Below are 14753 nucleotides of genomic sequence, written 5' to 3' on the forward strand. Positions count from 1 at the left end.
ATCTATTTCAAATATTTTAAAATTACATTATTTGTTTATAGCAATTTTTAATCTGCTTAGTCAACATAAAAACACTTTCAGTTTTTTACTTACTTATCCTGCAGATTGCTTGCTGTTTTGAGGCTCTAATAGTGTAATTGCTCCCAAATGTAAACCTGGAGTACAGGAAATTTCTTTAAAAATGGGAATTATTATTTTTAAATAAATATTGTACCTTTTCCTGGTCACTGATATAAATATAATTGTCTTTTAGACTATTTATAATCGGTGCAAACTTGCAGTTAACTCCAGCCCTGCAGAAAGTAATGGCTCCTACGTTACTCTTGCTCCAAGGTATAAGCTATGTGTTTTCTTTATTAGACTGTTTTTAAAGAAGTATTTTATGTTTTTCTCTTTTTTAAATTATAGCAGTGTGTTTTGAAGACTAATAAGCAAATGCTACCTGTGTGATATGATATTTAAAGATTATAATCACACAGGAGGGTGAGGGAAGAAGTGAAGAAAAGTGCATCTGCATCTCTTGGTAGTAATTTATACAGTAGTTCTAACTGATTATGTAAACATTCCTCTTTCTTAAGTGTCATGATAGATTTCTTCTGTTTTGTTGTTAAAGCAATGGAACTAAGCTTTTCAAGCAACCTCGGTTATCTGTGAAGAGAGACCTTGGTGAATGCTTATCTTTTCTTCACAATTTTAAAGACTTTTGACTGGAAAATCTGGTTTTATAAGGTATTTATATACCTTATGAATGAAATTAGGAGGCTTGTCTTAATATATAAGTAGCATATCTAATTGCTTATTATAATTGCAAATATATAGTAATTGAAGTTATCTGAAATTTACTATATTCTACCAAAGTAACGATAGCCTGCTCACCATCTTCTGTCAGGAAGGAAGTGACCTCTAAAACATGAGGAATGTGGGCTCTTTCCATGGCTGCTTGTTCTTTAGATGTGTGCAGTGTAGTTATCTGTAAGAGCATTTAAGGTGTTACTTAATACATCCATGCAATGTATCGCCATTTTTGTTTCCCCAAAGCAGAGACTATCTGAATGTTGTACATCCGTGGAAGAACAGTAAAATGCCAGACTTAATGGCACAACATTTTACCCTTTATTTAAGTCTATGTTAGTTAAACACAGATAAATACACAATTTGAAAACTATTTAAATTTAGCTATAGTTTCAGAACATGCTGATGGATGTTGTACTACAGTATATGACTTGAGTGTTCAAATAGAATTATCAACTTAAGTAGTAATTGAGCAGATACTGTGTTGGTGCAGCTCAGATCTGAAAACTTTGTTTGAAACCTTTAGTCACACTACCTGTCATTCTGTGGTAATTTGATAGTTTTGAAAATATTTAGGCGGTGTACATAGAAACTCACAGCTCAGGCTTAACTAGTTTGACCCTGGGAAACACCAATTATTTCTCAATAGATACTCCTATTAAATTGACTGCATTGCCCCTTGACTCACCATGGCTTCATTACCCAGACAGGTGTGGGGGGAAAAAACCCCCGAAGTGTCTTAGTGTGGATGGGCGCTTTGCCTTTTGCTCTTTTTTTACTTAAAGACTCTCATGGCTTTTCTGATCTTCTGGAGCAAATGCTACCTGTCAGAAAAGTATTGGGTCGACAAGTCAAAGTGTATACAAACCTGACTGAGTCCATCTGGGTGACAGAAAAAATGACTAATACGCTGTTAACAACTAAATGCTCTACATAGTACAGCTAGGTGATGGGGTCCCTAGGTACTTTTTAAAAACCTATTGCGCTAACTAAAGTTGAATGGTCTTCTGTCTACAGAAATGTTTTGGGGTTTTTTTGCATGAAGAAAGTAATTCCTACCCAAAAAGAAAAATTGTAACCTTAAATTGCTTAATTGCTTATTCCTCTTTAGTCTTTGAGCTACTCTTTTTTTTTTTTTCTCGAAGAAAGCTGTCTTGTCCAGATATGTTTTTTGCAGTGAGGAGAACGATAAATATTTCTAAGTGGTGATTCAGTCTATTTTCTTCTGAGATATTTGACAGTTGACTACTTAGTCAAATAGTAGTGTATTACTTCTATGCTATTTTCAAAGACCTTTCTAGGTAGGGGAATTTATAGAAATTTTTTTTTTATGCTCCTGGCCCTACAACTAACAATCAACTTATTTACATTGTTACAGCAAGCAAAAATGTTTCAAACCATGGAGTTATATTCCTAGTGGTATTATGCCAATTTTCTGGCGTGTTGTATATTGGACATCGCAGTTTTTAACATGGTAAGTAAGGCACAAGAATATGACAGACTGTGTTTAGGTATAATTTCTAAGTCCAACATCTTAACAGTCACAGCATACTCTTTAAGACTGTATATCACTATTCCATAGAGCTGTCTAATCAGGTATTATTTGCTAGCAGTGAAATTTCTCTAATAATTACTGTACTAAATTGAGCATACTTTTTCTTTTATTCCTTTTTCAGGTGGCAACAATTTATTCTTGGTTCATTTTTATAGTTGAAACTGAGCAATTTATTCATACATGTGTTTATCGATAGATTGTCTGAAAAAAGTGGGTTTTAGGCAAAAGCACACCAAAATAATTCCAGGAATAAGTTGGGTACTTTTTGAGTAATATTGTAAATTATTTGGCTTTATACTATATAAAGCTATAGATATAGCTACAGCAAACAGGGTGTGTGTGCTTTTGGGTTATATTGATGTGTGGTCTCTGTCCAACCTATCATCAAATAATGATTTTTGTAGCTCAAGAATATCAAGGTTGGTATTGAGTTCTTGATTAACACACATTTTTCATAGTAAAGCTAACTGTATTGTTTTTATCTGCAGTTTGTTTAATGTTAGCCATCAGACCAGTACATCTAGAATAAAAATATATAACTAGCTAATTTTGTTAAAAGCTTCGGAGTCTTTAGCTTAAACACCCTGATCTCAGTATCCTGTCACTGCTAAAATACTTTTTTTTGGTTGGCTGATATGGTTTGGTTTGTTTTTGTTTGCTTTCCTCCTAGGATTCTGCTGCCTTTCATGCAGTCATATGCTAGATCAGGAGGGTTCTCCATTACTGGAAAGATTAAAACTGCATTGATTGAGAATGCAATCTATTACGGCACTTACTTGCTGATTTTTGGAGCATTTTTAATATATGTGGCTGTAAACCCAAACTTCAATTTACAATGGTAAGAATAATGTTGTAAGCACTTGCATGAGTTTTTACGAAATTGTCACAGGTAATCTTTTCTGTAGATGAAATGAGTCTTTTTTAAGAAACAGTTTTAATTGATCTGATTTTTGCTAGGCAGTTGAAAAGTTCTGTTAATGTTTTTATGGAAAGGGATTTTTTGACTATTTATAGAGATTTGTCTTTTGATTTTCTGATTGTGATATGTATGGCAGAAGAATCCTTTTATATTTGCAATGTTTTTTTTTCTTCCCTACAAATGCATTGCAAATTACGGCAGAAGCTTTCCCAGTGTTTTCAGAATAACATCTTTTTAAAAGTCAGTATTTCCTGTGTAGTGCTTCTGTCTACTAGATTATATTTACAGGTCATAAGGTAAGTTAAAATAATCAGCATTTATAACATTGCTAATGGTCTTCCATACTAGATACAGTAGTAAACAGTCATGTACCTCACTTTTGATAGATTTTTGAAGTTCATGCTTCCTAAAGGAACATACTCATTTGAAAACAAAGATTTTTGTCTTCCTCCAGAGGGGGAAAACACATGGGGAGATACAGAAAAATTGTGGCAACTATAAGTATGGCCAAGAAGCAGACTGGCCCTAGGCAAGAATTACAGGTGATGCTAAGTCTGTTCCTGTAAACTTGAAAGTCATATTTGTGCATAGATACTTCAAGGTTACTTTCTTGCGAGTAGGGTAGGAGGATGTTGTTTGTTTCTTTTTTTCTTTTTTGTTTGTGATATTCGTTTTTTCCTTAGGAACCAACTTCAGACTATTGGGATAGCCGCTGCAAACACATGGGGTCTCTTTCTTCTTGTGTTGCTTTTGGGTTATGGTTTGGTGGAAATTCCCCGTTCTCACTGGAATGGGGCCAAGAGGGGTTATCTACTCATGAAGACCTATTTCAAGGCTGCCAAACTGATGACCGAAAAAGCAGATGCAGAGGAGAATTTAGAGGATATTATGGAGGTAAGTAACTAGCTTTAGTTATGAAATAAGTGAAGGCTGCTGTTAATCATCTCTGAATTTCCTGGTGTTGGGCACTTGTGGCGAGAAAACTCAAGTAGCATGAAGCTACTGTGTGCCACTGGATGATGCTTGATCCTGGGTAAAAATCAAAAGAGAAATAGTCCCTGAAGTGCAAGTTGATAGCCATTATTGTTGGTTTTATTCTTTTGTTGACCCTTTTGGAATAATATTGATTGCTAGCAAATAACATTCCAGAATGAACTTGAAAATCATAGAATAGTTTGGGTTGGAAGGGACCCTAAAGGTCATCTAGTCCAATGTCCCCTGCAATGGGCGGGGTACACCTTCCACTAGATCAGCTTGCTCAGAGCCCCATCCAGTCTGACCTTGAATGCTTCCACGGGTGGGGCATCTGCCACCTCTCTGGGCAACCTGTGCCAATGTTTCACCACCCTCACTTGTCGTGGATCAAAAGACAGATGAGCTGATGGAGTCCTCCTCAGAGGTCAGTCATTGAAGAAAGAGAGCCATTGAAGAAGAGCCCACTGGAGAAGATCCGAAGAAGAGGAGCCCTTGGAGAGGAGCCAGCCTGATCCCTCAGCTTTTATACTGAGCGTGGCAGGTGGGATGGAACACCCTGTGGACAGGTCGGTTGGGGTCACCTGACCTATCCACCAGTGTAAGCCTTCCACAGGGTAAAAAACCGAGTCAGATGACACCGGTTGCCCCAGCAACAAGTGTGAGCAAGAGCCTCTCTCACTGAACAGAAAGTTGAATCTGCTTCACCCCAAACCACGACATCACTGTAAAAGATTTCTTTTTCAGAGTCTTGACTTTACTCTTTGCCTGAAAGTATAGCGTACAGATGTTTGACTGGTGTTCATGAAAATTGTGTTTATCTGCTTTTATGTGCTGCTCCCAGTATATTTCTGGAATCTTGAGAAGACTTTTCAATTTGGATTTGCAGGACCGTGCTATGTGCCTTTTGAGAAGAGAATATATAGATCATTGTTTTTTTCAAAGAGTGTTTTTTGAGACTGTATTTATTGTTCTTTGTGAGTGAGCAACAGGCTCTAATGTAGTTCAAGAATAGAATGGAAATGCAACCCATTGAAAAGCTGTTCCCTGTTCTACTGCTTTGCTACCATGGCTTGAAAAGAATACTTCTGAAGAGTTGTAAGGTCGGGTGGTAACTTCTTCTGTGATATGTCAACAAAAAATAACAGTAGAATCTTCGTTCTTCGATAATAGCACTTTGAAGAAATTGCTAAAAACATCTGTGTGGGACATAACTACATAACTTACTATAAAATGCGCAACAAAAGCTTTGTTTACCAGGCTAGCACTTAGAATAGAACAGAATAGAGTATTTCAGTTTGAAGAGACCTACGACAGTCATCTAGTCTGACTGCCTGACCGCTTCAGGGCTGACCAAAACTTAAAGGAAATTATTAAGAGCATTGTCAAAATGCCTGGAGGGGGAGATGCTGAGCTCCAGTGACAGGGCACACGGGAATGGTTCAAAGCTGTGCAGGGGACATTTAGACTGGACATTAGGAAGCATTTCTTCACCAAGAAGGTGTTCAAACACTAGAACAGGTTTCCTAGAGAGCTGGTCAATGCTCTAAGCCTGTCAGTACTGAAGAGACATTTGGACCTCATGAAGTGAAGTTCAAAACTCCTGAAGTTCAACAAGGCCAAGTGCAAGGTCACGCGTGTGGGTCCGGGCAGTCCCAAGCACAGATACAGGCTGGGCGGAGAATGGATTGGGAGCAGCCCTGAGAAGGACTTTGGGGTCCTTTGATGAGAAGCTCCACGTGAGCTGGCCATGTGCGCTTGCAGCCTGGTCTTGAACACTTACAGGGAAGGGGCATCCATAACTTCTGTGGACAACCTGTTACAGTATCTCACCACCCTCACAGTGAAAATTTCTTCCTAATATCTAATCTAAATCTCCCCTTTTTCAGTTTAAAATTGTTACCCCTCATCCTATTGCTACACTCCCTGATAAAGGCCAGATTGGACATAGTGGAAGATGTCCCTGCCCATGGCAGGGGCATTGGAACTAGATGATCTTTAAGGTCCCTTCCAACTCTAACCATTCTATGTTTCTATAACAATAATCCCACAACATGATGAAAAATTCTTTGCCACAGACTAATCAGGTCTCTTGTCATCGTTCCCTCAGGAGATTTCAGAGGGTATCCAGAAATTCTGACAGTCATCTGTTGGAACAGCCTTTTGTGTATGCCTAAGGACTGTATATCCATTTAGCCTCCCATGTCACACTAAACAAATACAATTTTTCTGTCTGCTAATCATCCTATTTGACAGGATTTCTAAGCCTTTACAATTATTTCTGTCTTCCAGACTCTATAACTTATATCTTTTTTTTTAAACTGCTGTTAGTAACAACAAGAAATCATCAAAATCTTATCTCTGCATTGCCAACAGGATAAAGAATAAAATCTAGTTCTCACTAAGCCTGATAAACTGCTAGAGCCAGTTCTGACACAACTTACCTAGCTGTTAGGTAGCATCGTTTTATTACTGATAAACGCCAGATGGTGTCGGAAGTGAGCTATGTGAAGATAAATGTGAGGAAGATATAAAAGGAAGTAGTGTAAAATGATATTCATCAAGCTTCTCAAAGTAATAAAAGTGAAACTAAACCAGGTAAGATAGAAATTCCTCCTTTTTACCTACAACTAAAACAAGAAAGCATTTTCCATTTCAACATTCATGGATAGAAACCAAGCCTCCACACATTCACAGAGTAATGTTTGCACACTTGACATCATGGGTTTTTTTAAAACAATACGTATATGTTCTTTATAAATACTCCTTCAGTTATCTTTTTTTAGATGTCTAGTAAAGCTGTGCCTTTTAGGAAGTTATTTGTTTTTAAGATCTCATGGTTATTTTTTCCATTGTGAGGGATGAAACTCCTATCTGACCCTGTAGAATTTTTAAATCTATTTAACATAATGAAACAACAACTTTTTTTTTTCCTCAACAGGAAGTCCGTAAAGTAAGTGAGAGTATCAAGTATAACCACCCTTTAAGAAAATGTGTTGATACAATACTGAAAAAGGTAACAAATTGCTCATCTTCAGCCATAATTGTTCAATTTGGGAGGGGGTGCTTCCTACAGCTACTGAATACTTACTTGTACATTATTTTCTTTTTCCCTTAACATAAAATCTCTGATTAGCATCTTGTGAGTTTCTGACCAGACTTTGAGTTGAAATTCATTGTGGAATGCTTTCTTATGGTGTATGTAATTATCTGCTGTATTTTAACATATGTTATTTTAGTAGTATTTTAGAAAAATCTACAGTTAAAGTGAGCTTTTCAGTTGCATGAAATGCCCCAAACATTTACGAATAATTTACAAAGAGCACGTGCTACTCCTTCATCTTCCACTTAATTTGCCTTTTCCTTCTAGTGTCCTACTGAGTACCAGGAAAGAATGGGTAGGAACATGGATGATTATGAAGATTTTGATGAAAGACAGAACAGTTATCCCAGTGAAAAAAGTTTGGTCAAACTTCACAAGCAGGTATATTAATAAATGAGAGAACGCCTCACTTATGCTAATGTAATTAGAATAAATACTAGTCAAAGGAAGGATTTTCAGTGCACTTTACCTGAATTGCTGAGTGTAGTGGATTTTGGGATTGCTACTTAACAGAGACTTCTCTCAGTGGAAGAAAACATAGAAGTTTAATATCCCAGGTGATCCCCAGATCCAATTTCTGGATATGTAAAAGGTCTTCTTGTTGCGTTATAACTTGATAGTGTTTTAACTGTCTGTGAGTAAGCCTTGTAATGGTTGATTGACAATGCATTCTAAAACAGAAGTTGTAGTAAAAGCTTGGTATTCACTAAGATGCAAAAAAAGGGGAATGTTGGAAAAAGTAGGCTCTTATTGCTACAGATAGATTGTGATGAAAGAACTGCAAAACATAGGAGTCATGTATGTAGTCCTCTTACGATTTGTATATTTAGAGAATTAACTGCCTGCTTTTGTGAGTATGCAGAATTAATCTTTCCAATTCTCTAATGTAGGCATTTTTAAGGGATTTTGCAAAGCGTTTCTCTCATTTCTTGAAACAAATACGTTGTAACCATAGTTTCTTGGAATTTGTTATAGGTAATCTATTCAGTACAGAGACATCGTCGTACACAGGTCCAGTGGCAAATCCTTTTAGAACAAGCGTTTTACCTGGAAGATGTGGCAAAAAATGAAACCAGTGCAACTCGACAGTTTGTTCATACCTTTCGTTCCCAGGAACCAGAGAATAAAATTATTCAGTATTTCTACACACCAACCGTTGGTAAGTGCTGTCATGCAGATTTTGTATACATAAAGGAGTAATTGGTACTGTTTGGTAATAACTGATTGTTTTATGTAAAAAATTCAGTTACAGTAAAGGGAAGCAAGTGTGCATCTTAATGCATTTATGTACTGGAATAGCCATCAGGTATTGATTTATGTTCTTGACCGTAAGCTTAAATTTTTTTACAAATTTAATAGCAGTTACATGTTCTAATAGCAATAGCAAACTTTGAAGCCTTAGAAGAAGAAAGAAAATAGCAATTTTAATTTTTTGATCATGTCTACCTTCTACATTTGTGGGATATTATTGAGGTGGCATTGCTCTTCAGTAAAGCAAAGAGGAAATGACTCTTCATCTGTCATGTACCAAACTTTAGGTTATGTGGCTGCTTGTGCGTCTTTTTAGAAAGTGTCTTCTCTTAATCATGTTTTAACTTCTAATTTGTTGTGCGCTAGTGATGAGTTTTTTCCAGGTAATAGGACAATATAATTTTACAGCCTAAGTGTTGTTTCTGAGAGAGTAACAGAGGAACAAAGAAAAAGTGGATCACCTGTAGTATCTGGGCCAAAAGTTAAAGAGTTGTGTTCTACACTCCCACCTGCCCAGGCCATTTGCAAAGTTTGCCTTACAAATCCCACTCTGTTTTCCTCGGTTGTGCCTATGATTACTCACAGCTGAGCCAGATCTGTAGGCATTGGAAAAGCCTTGAAATTAAGTGTGTGACACCACAGATTCTAGTCTTGATTTTAAGGGTGTGCATGCAAGAAGTTCATAGTTTCTGTAAGGGAGTTCCATTTCTGGTTGTGTAATTTTCATTAACCCGTTCCGGATGTGTGTGTGTTTGTTTTTTCCAGAGTGGTATTGGGAGTGTCTGCTACGACCGTGGTTTTACAGGGTGCTTGCAGTTGTTCTGGCCACATTCTCTGTAATTGTTGTGTGGTCAGAGTGCACATTTTTCAGCACAAAACCGGTTTTATCGCTATTTGCAGTTTTCATACAGCTGGCAGAAAAGACATATAATTATATATACATAGAGGTAAGTTTGAGATAATGACTCAAGAAAAATGTTTTCAGATAGATTGTTATTACAATATTAGGAGACCAGATTGATTGAAAAATCAGTCTCTAAATAATCTTTCAGAAGGTCTCTAAAATGTATAATACCAAACTTTGTTTCTGTGGAGACAGTCTGCCTTTTGGCACTTCTTACAACTGTCCAATATGGGCTAAAGATGTGACCCAGTTGACCTGAATATCATGTGTAATTTGTGAAACGTTAGCGTAGGTCTTTAGACTTTGTGTCTGATCAACCATGTGTGTGACCTCTCTTTCCTGAACAGGAATTTTCTGCTGATCAGAAATCCAGTCCCAGGTGTGGCTAGCATAGGCATGCACAAGTTTATCAGTAAAGGAACTGAGCTGAAAAATTCCAATATACTAACAAAATAAGTTGAATTGAAAACACTTGTTTTTATCACTTTTTGTAGGAATAAATATCAAATTAGTCATGGTAATATCAAGGCAATTACAGCAATATCATTTACTTAAGAAGTAGAATAAAACATTCCTAGAGTTAGTTGTGTTAGCTTGTATGAAATGCAGAACATTGCTACTATCATTCTCAATTAAAATTAGTCGAAAAAACACCTGAAACTCTTCTCAGACCTGGTGTTACTGTCCCACCTTAAAAATGAAAAATTAAACTACAGTGAACCTTGCATGCACAGACTACTATGTGCTGAATGCATTAAAACCTTTAGTAGAGTTCTACATTCAAACAACTGTTTTTTTTTCTCTCCAGATGGCCTGTTTTCTTACCATCTTTTTCCTAAGTATCTGTGTTTACTCTACTGTCTTCAGGATCCGTGTATTTAACTATTATTACTTAGCTTCACATCATCAGACAGATGCATACAGTCTCCTTTTCAGTGGCATGTGAGTATGTGGCATATATTCTACAGGTTTTCTGTCAAATACTCAATTTAAAATGTCCATGAAACTTTCATTTATAATCATATGGGTGTAAATCCTAATGAGCTGCACATCATGATTCTGTGATATATCCAGTTATGATTTCTTAATATTTTTAGTGCAAGAAATTGTTTTAAATGCTGTTGCCTCTTGCATTGGTGCAGGTTATTTTGCCGTCTTACTCCACCATTATGCTTGAACTTTTTGGGCTTGACGCATATGGATGCAACGATCTCTCACAGAAACACTCAGCCAACGGCGTACACATCTGTAAGTATAGAAAATGAGATTTTGAGGCTTCTATATGGTTTGTCGAATAAGCAGAATATTTTTAAATACTCCTTATAGTAAGATTCAGACATTCAAATCTTTTCACTAGTATTAAACAGGGTGGAAATACTTACTTATATACCAGGAGTTTGGTAATGACTGCTAGCTACACAGCAGCCATCAATAGTTCAGTTTTTCTGTTTTGGTCTCTTTAGCCTAAGAAAGTAAGGTATGAGGCTGAAGAGTTCAGACTGTTCTTTAGTTCCTAATAGCTTTAGCTTCCACTGACTTTAGTGTATGGGACATTTTTATAGAGAAGAAGCAAACCTAACTTGCCACTGAAAACCATTGAGTTTGGTTTTACTGCACAACCAGTTCTGTAGGACAGCAAGTTACACCTCACATCTTTGTCGTTAGCAAGTAGATTCTTTGTGTTGTCCAGAGACTCTTTTCACAGCAGATGAAAAGATCCCCCAGATTTGAACTGGCTCTGGATTGGGTGAGAAAACAAGATCTAGCATCTTAGAAACCTCAAAGGAGATACACCGTTAGAGGTGGCCTTTATATCTGGGCGTTCACGATCAACTCTCTGAATCAGACCTGTGGTGGTAATACTTACCTATGTTTCAGTAACTGTAAAGGATTGTGTGTTTGCGTGTTGTGGACTGAAAACAGTGAGATGGCACAGTCTTTGTGGATATACATAGAATATATCTGATAAGAGCTTATTCGTGTGGATTTTTTTTTCTAGATAATGGGATCCATGAGAGTGCTGACCTTCATTGCAGATGGATTCTATATATATTACCCAATGCTTGTTGTCATTCTGTGTATTGCCACATACTTCAGGTAAGTGATTTGCAATTCAGATCCTCCATGTTTCTTTACATTAATAATTTCATCAGTCAGGAAGAGATTCACTTCTCCTCTTCTAGCAGTTGAGTTGTGAACTATTAGTAAAGATGCAAAAACTAAAAGAATAAATTGCTGTTTAGATATGTGAAATGTGTACATTTTAAGAATATTGATTGTATTAACTTATAAGTAACTTGTGGGTTTTTTTTCTCCATTAAACTTCATTCCTAGATTTTGAGGTCTGATCTGTTCAAACTTTGGAGCCCACAAATACTTAGATTCTGCTTCTGATATTAAAATTACCATAAGAAAGCTATGTTTTCAGCAAGGTTTTTCTGATAAAGTAAGAAGCATTAGCTGAAACTTTACATAATGAACTTTCTAACAGATTCGTAACAAGTTTCTGATCCATCACCAGACTTCAGATTGGAAGCACAGTTGTTTAAATAATTTGATCTTGTTTCCCTAAGCCACAGTTTGTTGGAGGCTGGGAGGGTAATTGCAGAAAATACTGTTATATGGTTGCTTTATCCTCACATTTCGAAATGTCTGCTTTTGATCACTGTAAGGGATGAGATACTTTAAGTCTAACATTGCTTGGCTGTATTTATGTTGACTTCTTCTATTTTGTGTTACCATTCAGTCAGAAGCAATGTGTATGTTTTGAGTCAAGTAGAATGTAGTTAAATGCCTTGAATGTCCATCAGTGCCCTATGCACACCCATAGATAGTAAGACAAGAAGGATCCATTCCTAGGTTTTCCCTGCTTACCTTTAGGTTAGGTGACAAAATTGGTGGTGGAGGCAAGAAAAGCCAATGACAAGAAAATAGTTTGTGTGACTACTTGTCCGTGATGATCCTGGGTCTTGAATGCCATAGTGAAAAGGAGGAAAAGAAACTAAAGGAGATGAAGTTGCTTTGCTTGAACTTTAATGCCCTCTAATAATTCAAATATATGCAAAAAAAAAGAATGCTTAATTAAAATCCATCAAGGAAAGCTGTCTCTCTTGTTTAACCCAGCAGTCTTAAAGTTCAGGTAGTATAGGAAAAAAACTTTTCAGTATAAGTATACAATGAAGATAACTTTGAACATAATATTGATGCTCCAGTTTGGAGAGTGGAAAACAATAGCAGAAACAGCAGCTGTGTTCTTTGGTGTGAAGTTGAAAAGGTGAAAGTGGTTTTGTGATATCTAGTTCCAGGACTAGTTTAAAAAGATGGAGCAAACTTATTATCTGACTGCTGCCTGATGGATATCCAAAATGGCAGCCAGCATCCCTACCGCTTAAGAGTATGCCACACATTTTTCCTGACTAAAACCTGAGATGAAGGTGGCTTTCCTAAGTTGTAACTGTTTCAAAACCACAGAAATCACAATAGGCATAATTTTTATAATAATTGTCCTCTGGCAAAGAAGATTCAATGAGATATCATAGATAGAAATTCTGTTATATCTGAGAACATTTCAAGCAGTTACCTTATCTTAAATCATTTGTACTACTCTCAGACTAGTTTTATCTCTCTTTTTGAATAGGGTTATTCCATCAATTTTAATTGGATTTCGGAACATGTCACTGTTCTGAATTTTCTGATTTCTCAGCTAGTATAATAATCTGTCTTCTATATTGCTTTTTTACTTGAATTGTCCGTAAATTTCTGAACAAGTTGTTTCACATTTTGCAGTATAATAAATCTAAACTATTAATTGTAAATTATCAAAGAAAATTGCTTCTCCTTTTGCTTTTAACAGTTTAGGAACGCGTTGTTTGAATCTTTTGGGATTCCAGCAGTTCATGGGGGATAGTGAAATGACCTCTGATTTAATTGATGAAGGAAAAGAGCTAATCAAAAGAGGTAAGTTAGGTCTTCTATCCTCGTCTTCCTGCAAAGTATAATATGTTGTTGTGTTAAACTTGCCTGAAATGTTACCCAAAAAAATGCACATAGCTTGTCAATATTTGGAAAACTGTACTGAGGCAGTCTACTGCACAAAATGCAATAGACTTACAACATTGTGGCACTATACAAATCACAATTGGTTTGGACCAATTGAGGACCAATTGAGGACCAATTGACTGCTGAAATAAAGTATCAGCTTTACTCATCCAGTATCTGAATTTGGAAGGCTCTGGGGAGACCTTACAGTGGCCTTCCAGTACCTGCAGGGGGCCTACAAGAAAGCTGGGGAGGGGCTGTTTGCAAGGGCATGTAGCGATAGTACGAGGGGCAATGGCTTTAAACTAGGGCAGGGTAGGTTTAGATTAGACATTAGGGAGAAGTTCTTTACAATGAGGGTGGTGAGACACTGGAACAGGTTGCCCAGAGAGGTGGTGGAGGCCCCATCCCTGGAGACATTCAAGGCCAGGCTGGATGAGGCTCTGAGCAACCTGATCTAGTTAAAGATGCCGCTGGTTGGACTAGATGGCCTTTAAAGGTCCCTTCCAACCCAACACATTCTGTGATTCTATGAATATTTCTGAATATTTTACAGTTCAGGTAAGTGGTCCTCCTCTGAAGTCATTACTGATATAATAATAAACAAGCAGTTATTTGTGTAATCTGTCATAAAGGATAGTTAGCACTTAATTTGTCTTTATCATGAACAAACTCATTTTAATCTCTCTTTGTGTCAGTGTGTTGATTGAGCTGCCCAAATTCTTTCATTTTCTTTAAGATTTTTTGTTGTTTCAAGTAATTGTTTTATCACACAAAGCATGTTGTTCTGTAGAGCAGTAATCATCTGCTGTTTTGGAGAGTTTTTTATTTTTTTATGTTAATTTTTATTGAAAGTGTTTCTTGAAAGCTGTTAAAAGCTGTTGTGGTTCTTAAATAAATGTTTAAAACTAAAATCTCTGGATACAGTGTTACATTATGGAATATTTTCATTCTCCTTTCCTAGTTTATGAAAAACAAAACCTGGATTTACTTAAGAGTAGGAGTATTTCTTTTTTTGGAGAAAGAAACGTCTCTCATTCCCTTAAATACAAGGTTACTATTTCTTTGTTACTGCGATGTTACACTTCCAGTTTAATAGCAGATAAGGACATAAACTATTTGGGTCATATTTTGGGCCTTGCCAAACTTCAGCAAGGTTCTCATTCAGTCGTGCTCAAGTTTCTTCTTAAGATCACACTTTTTCCAGCTATTTCTTAGA

General features: G+C 36.6%; 1 protein-coding gene across 3 annotated transcripts in view; it reads left to right on the forward strand.

The window, feature by feature from the left end:
• LMBRD2 (LMBR1 domain containing 2) overlaps positions 1 to 14753 on the forward strand; it is a 34035-nt gene that overhangs the window by 8355 nt on the left and 10927 nt on the right. For 2 of the 3 annotated variants that reach the window (XM_054185223.1, XM_054185224.1), the window contains exons 3-14: positions 254 to 333; positions 2171 to 2266; positions 3018 to 3185; positions 3950 to 4160; positions 7180 to 7254; positions 7609 to 7722; positions 8317 to 8500; positions 9358 to 9539; positions 10305 to 10438; positions 10639 to 10744; positions 11496 to 11593; positions 13350 to 13453. In XM_054185223.1, coding sequence (XP_054041198.1) covers positions 254 to 333; positions 2171 to 2266; positions 3018 to 3185; positions 3950 to 4160; positions 7180 to 7254; positions 7609 to 7722; positions 8317 to 8500; positions 9358 to 9539; positions 10305 to 10438; positions 10639 to 10744; positions 11496 to 11593; positions 13350 to 13453 — 1552 coding nt within the window. Of the gene's footprint in view, positions 1 to 253; positions 334 to 613; positions 730 to 2170; positions 2267 to 3017; positions 3186 to 3949; positions 4161 to 7179; positions 7255 to 7608; positions 7723 to 8316; positions 8501 to 9357; positions 9540 to 10304; positions 10439 to 10638; positions 10745 to 11495; positions 11594 to 13349; positions 13454 to 14753 lie in introns of those variants that run through there. The other variant, XM_054185225.1, reaches the window with a different exon arrangement.

This window comes from Rissa tridactyla, chromosome Z (assembly GCF_028500815.1).
Source record: "Rissa tridactyla isolate bRisTri1 chromosome Z, bRisTri1.patW.cur.20221130, whole genome shotgun sequence".
Lineage (NCBI taxonomy): Eukaryota > Metazoa > Chordata > Aves > Charadriiformes > Laridae > Rissa > Rissa tridactyla.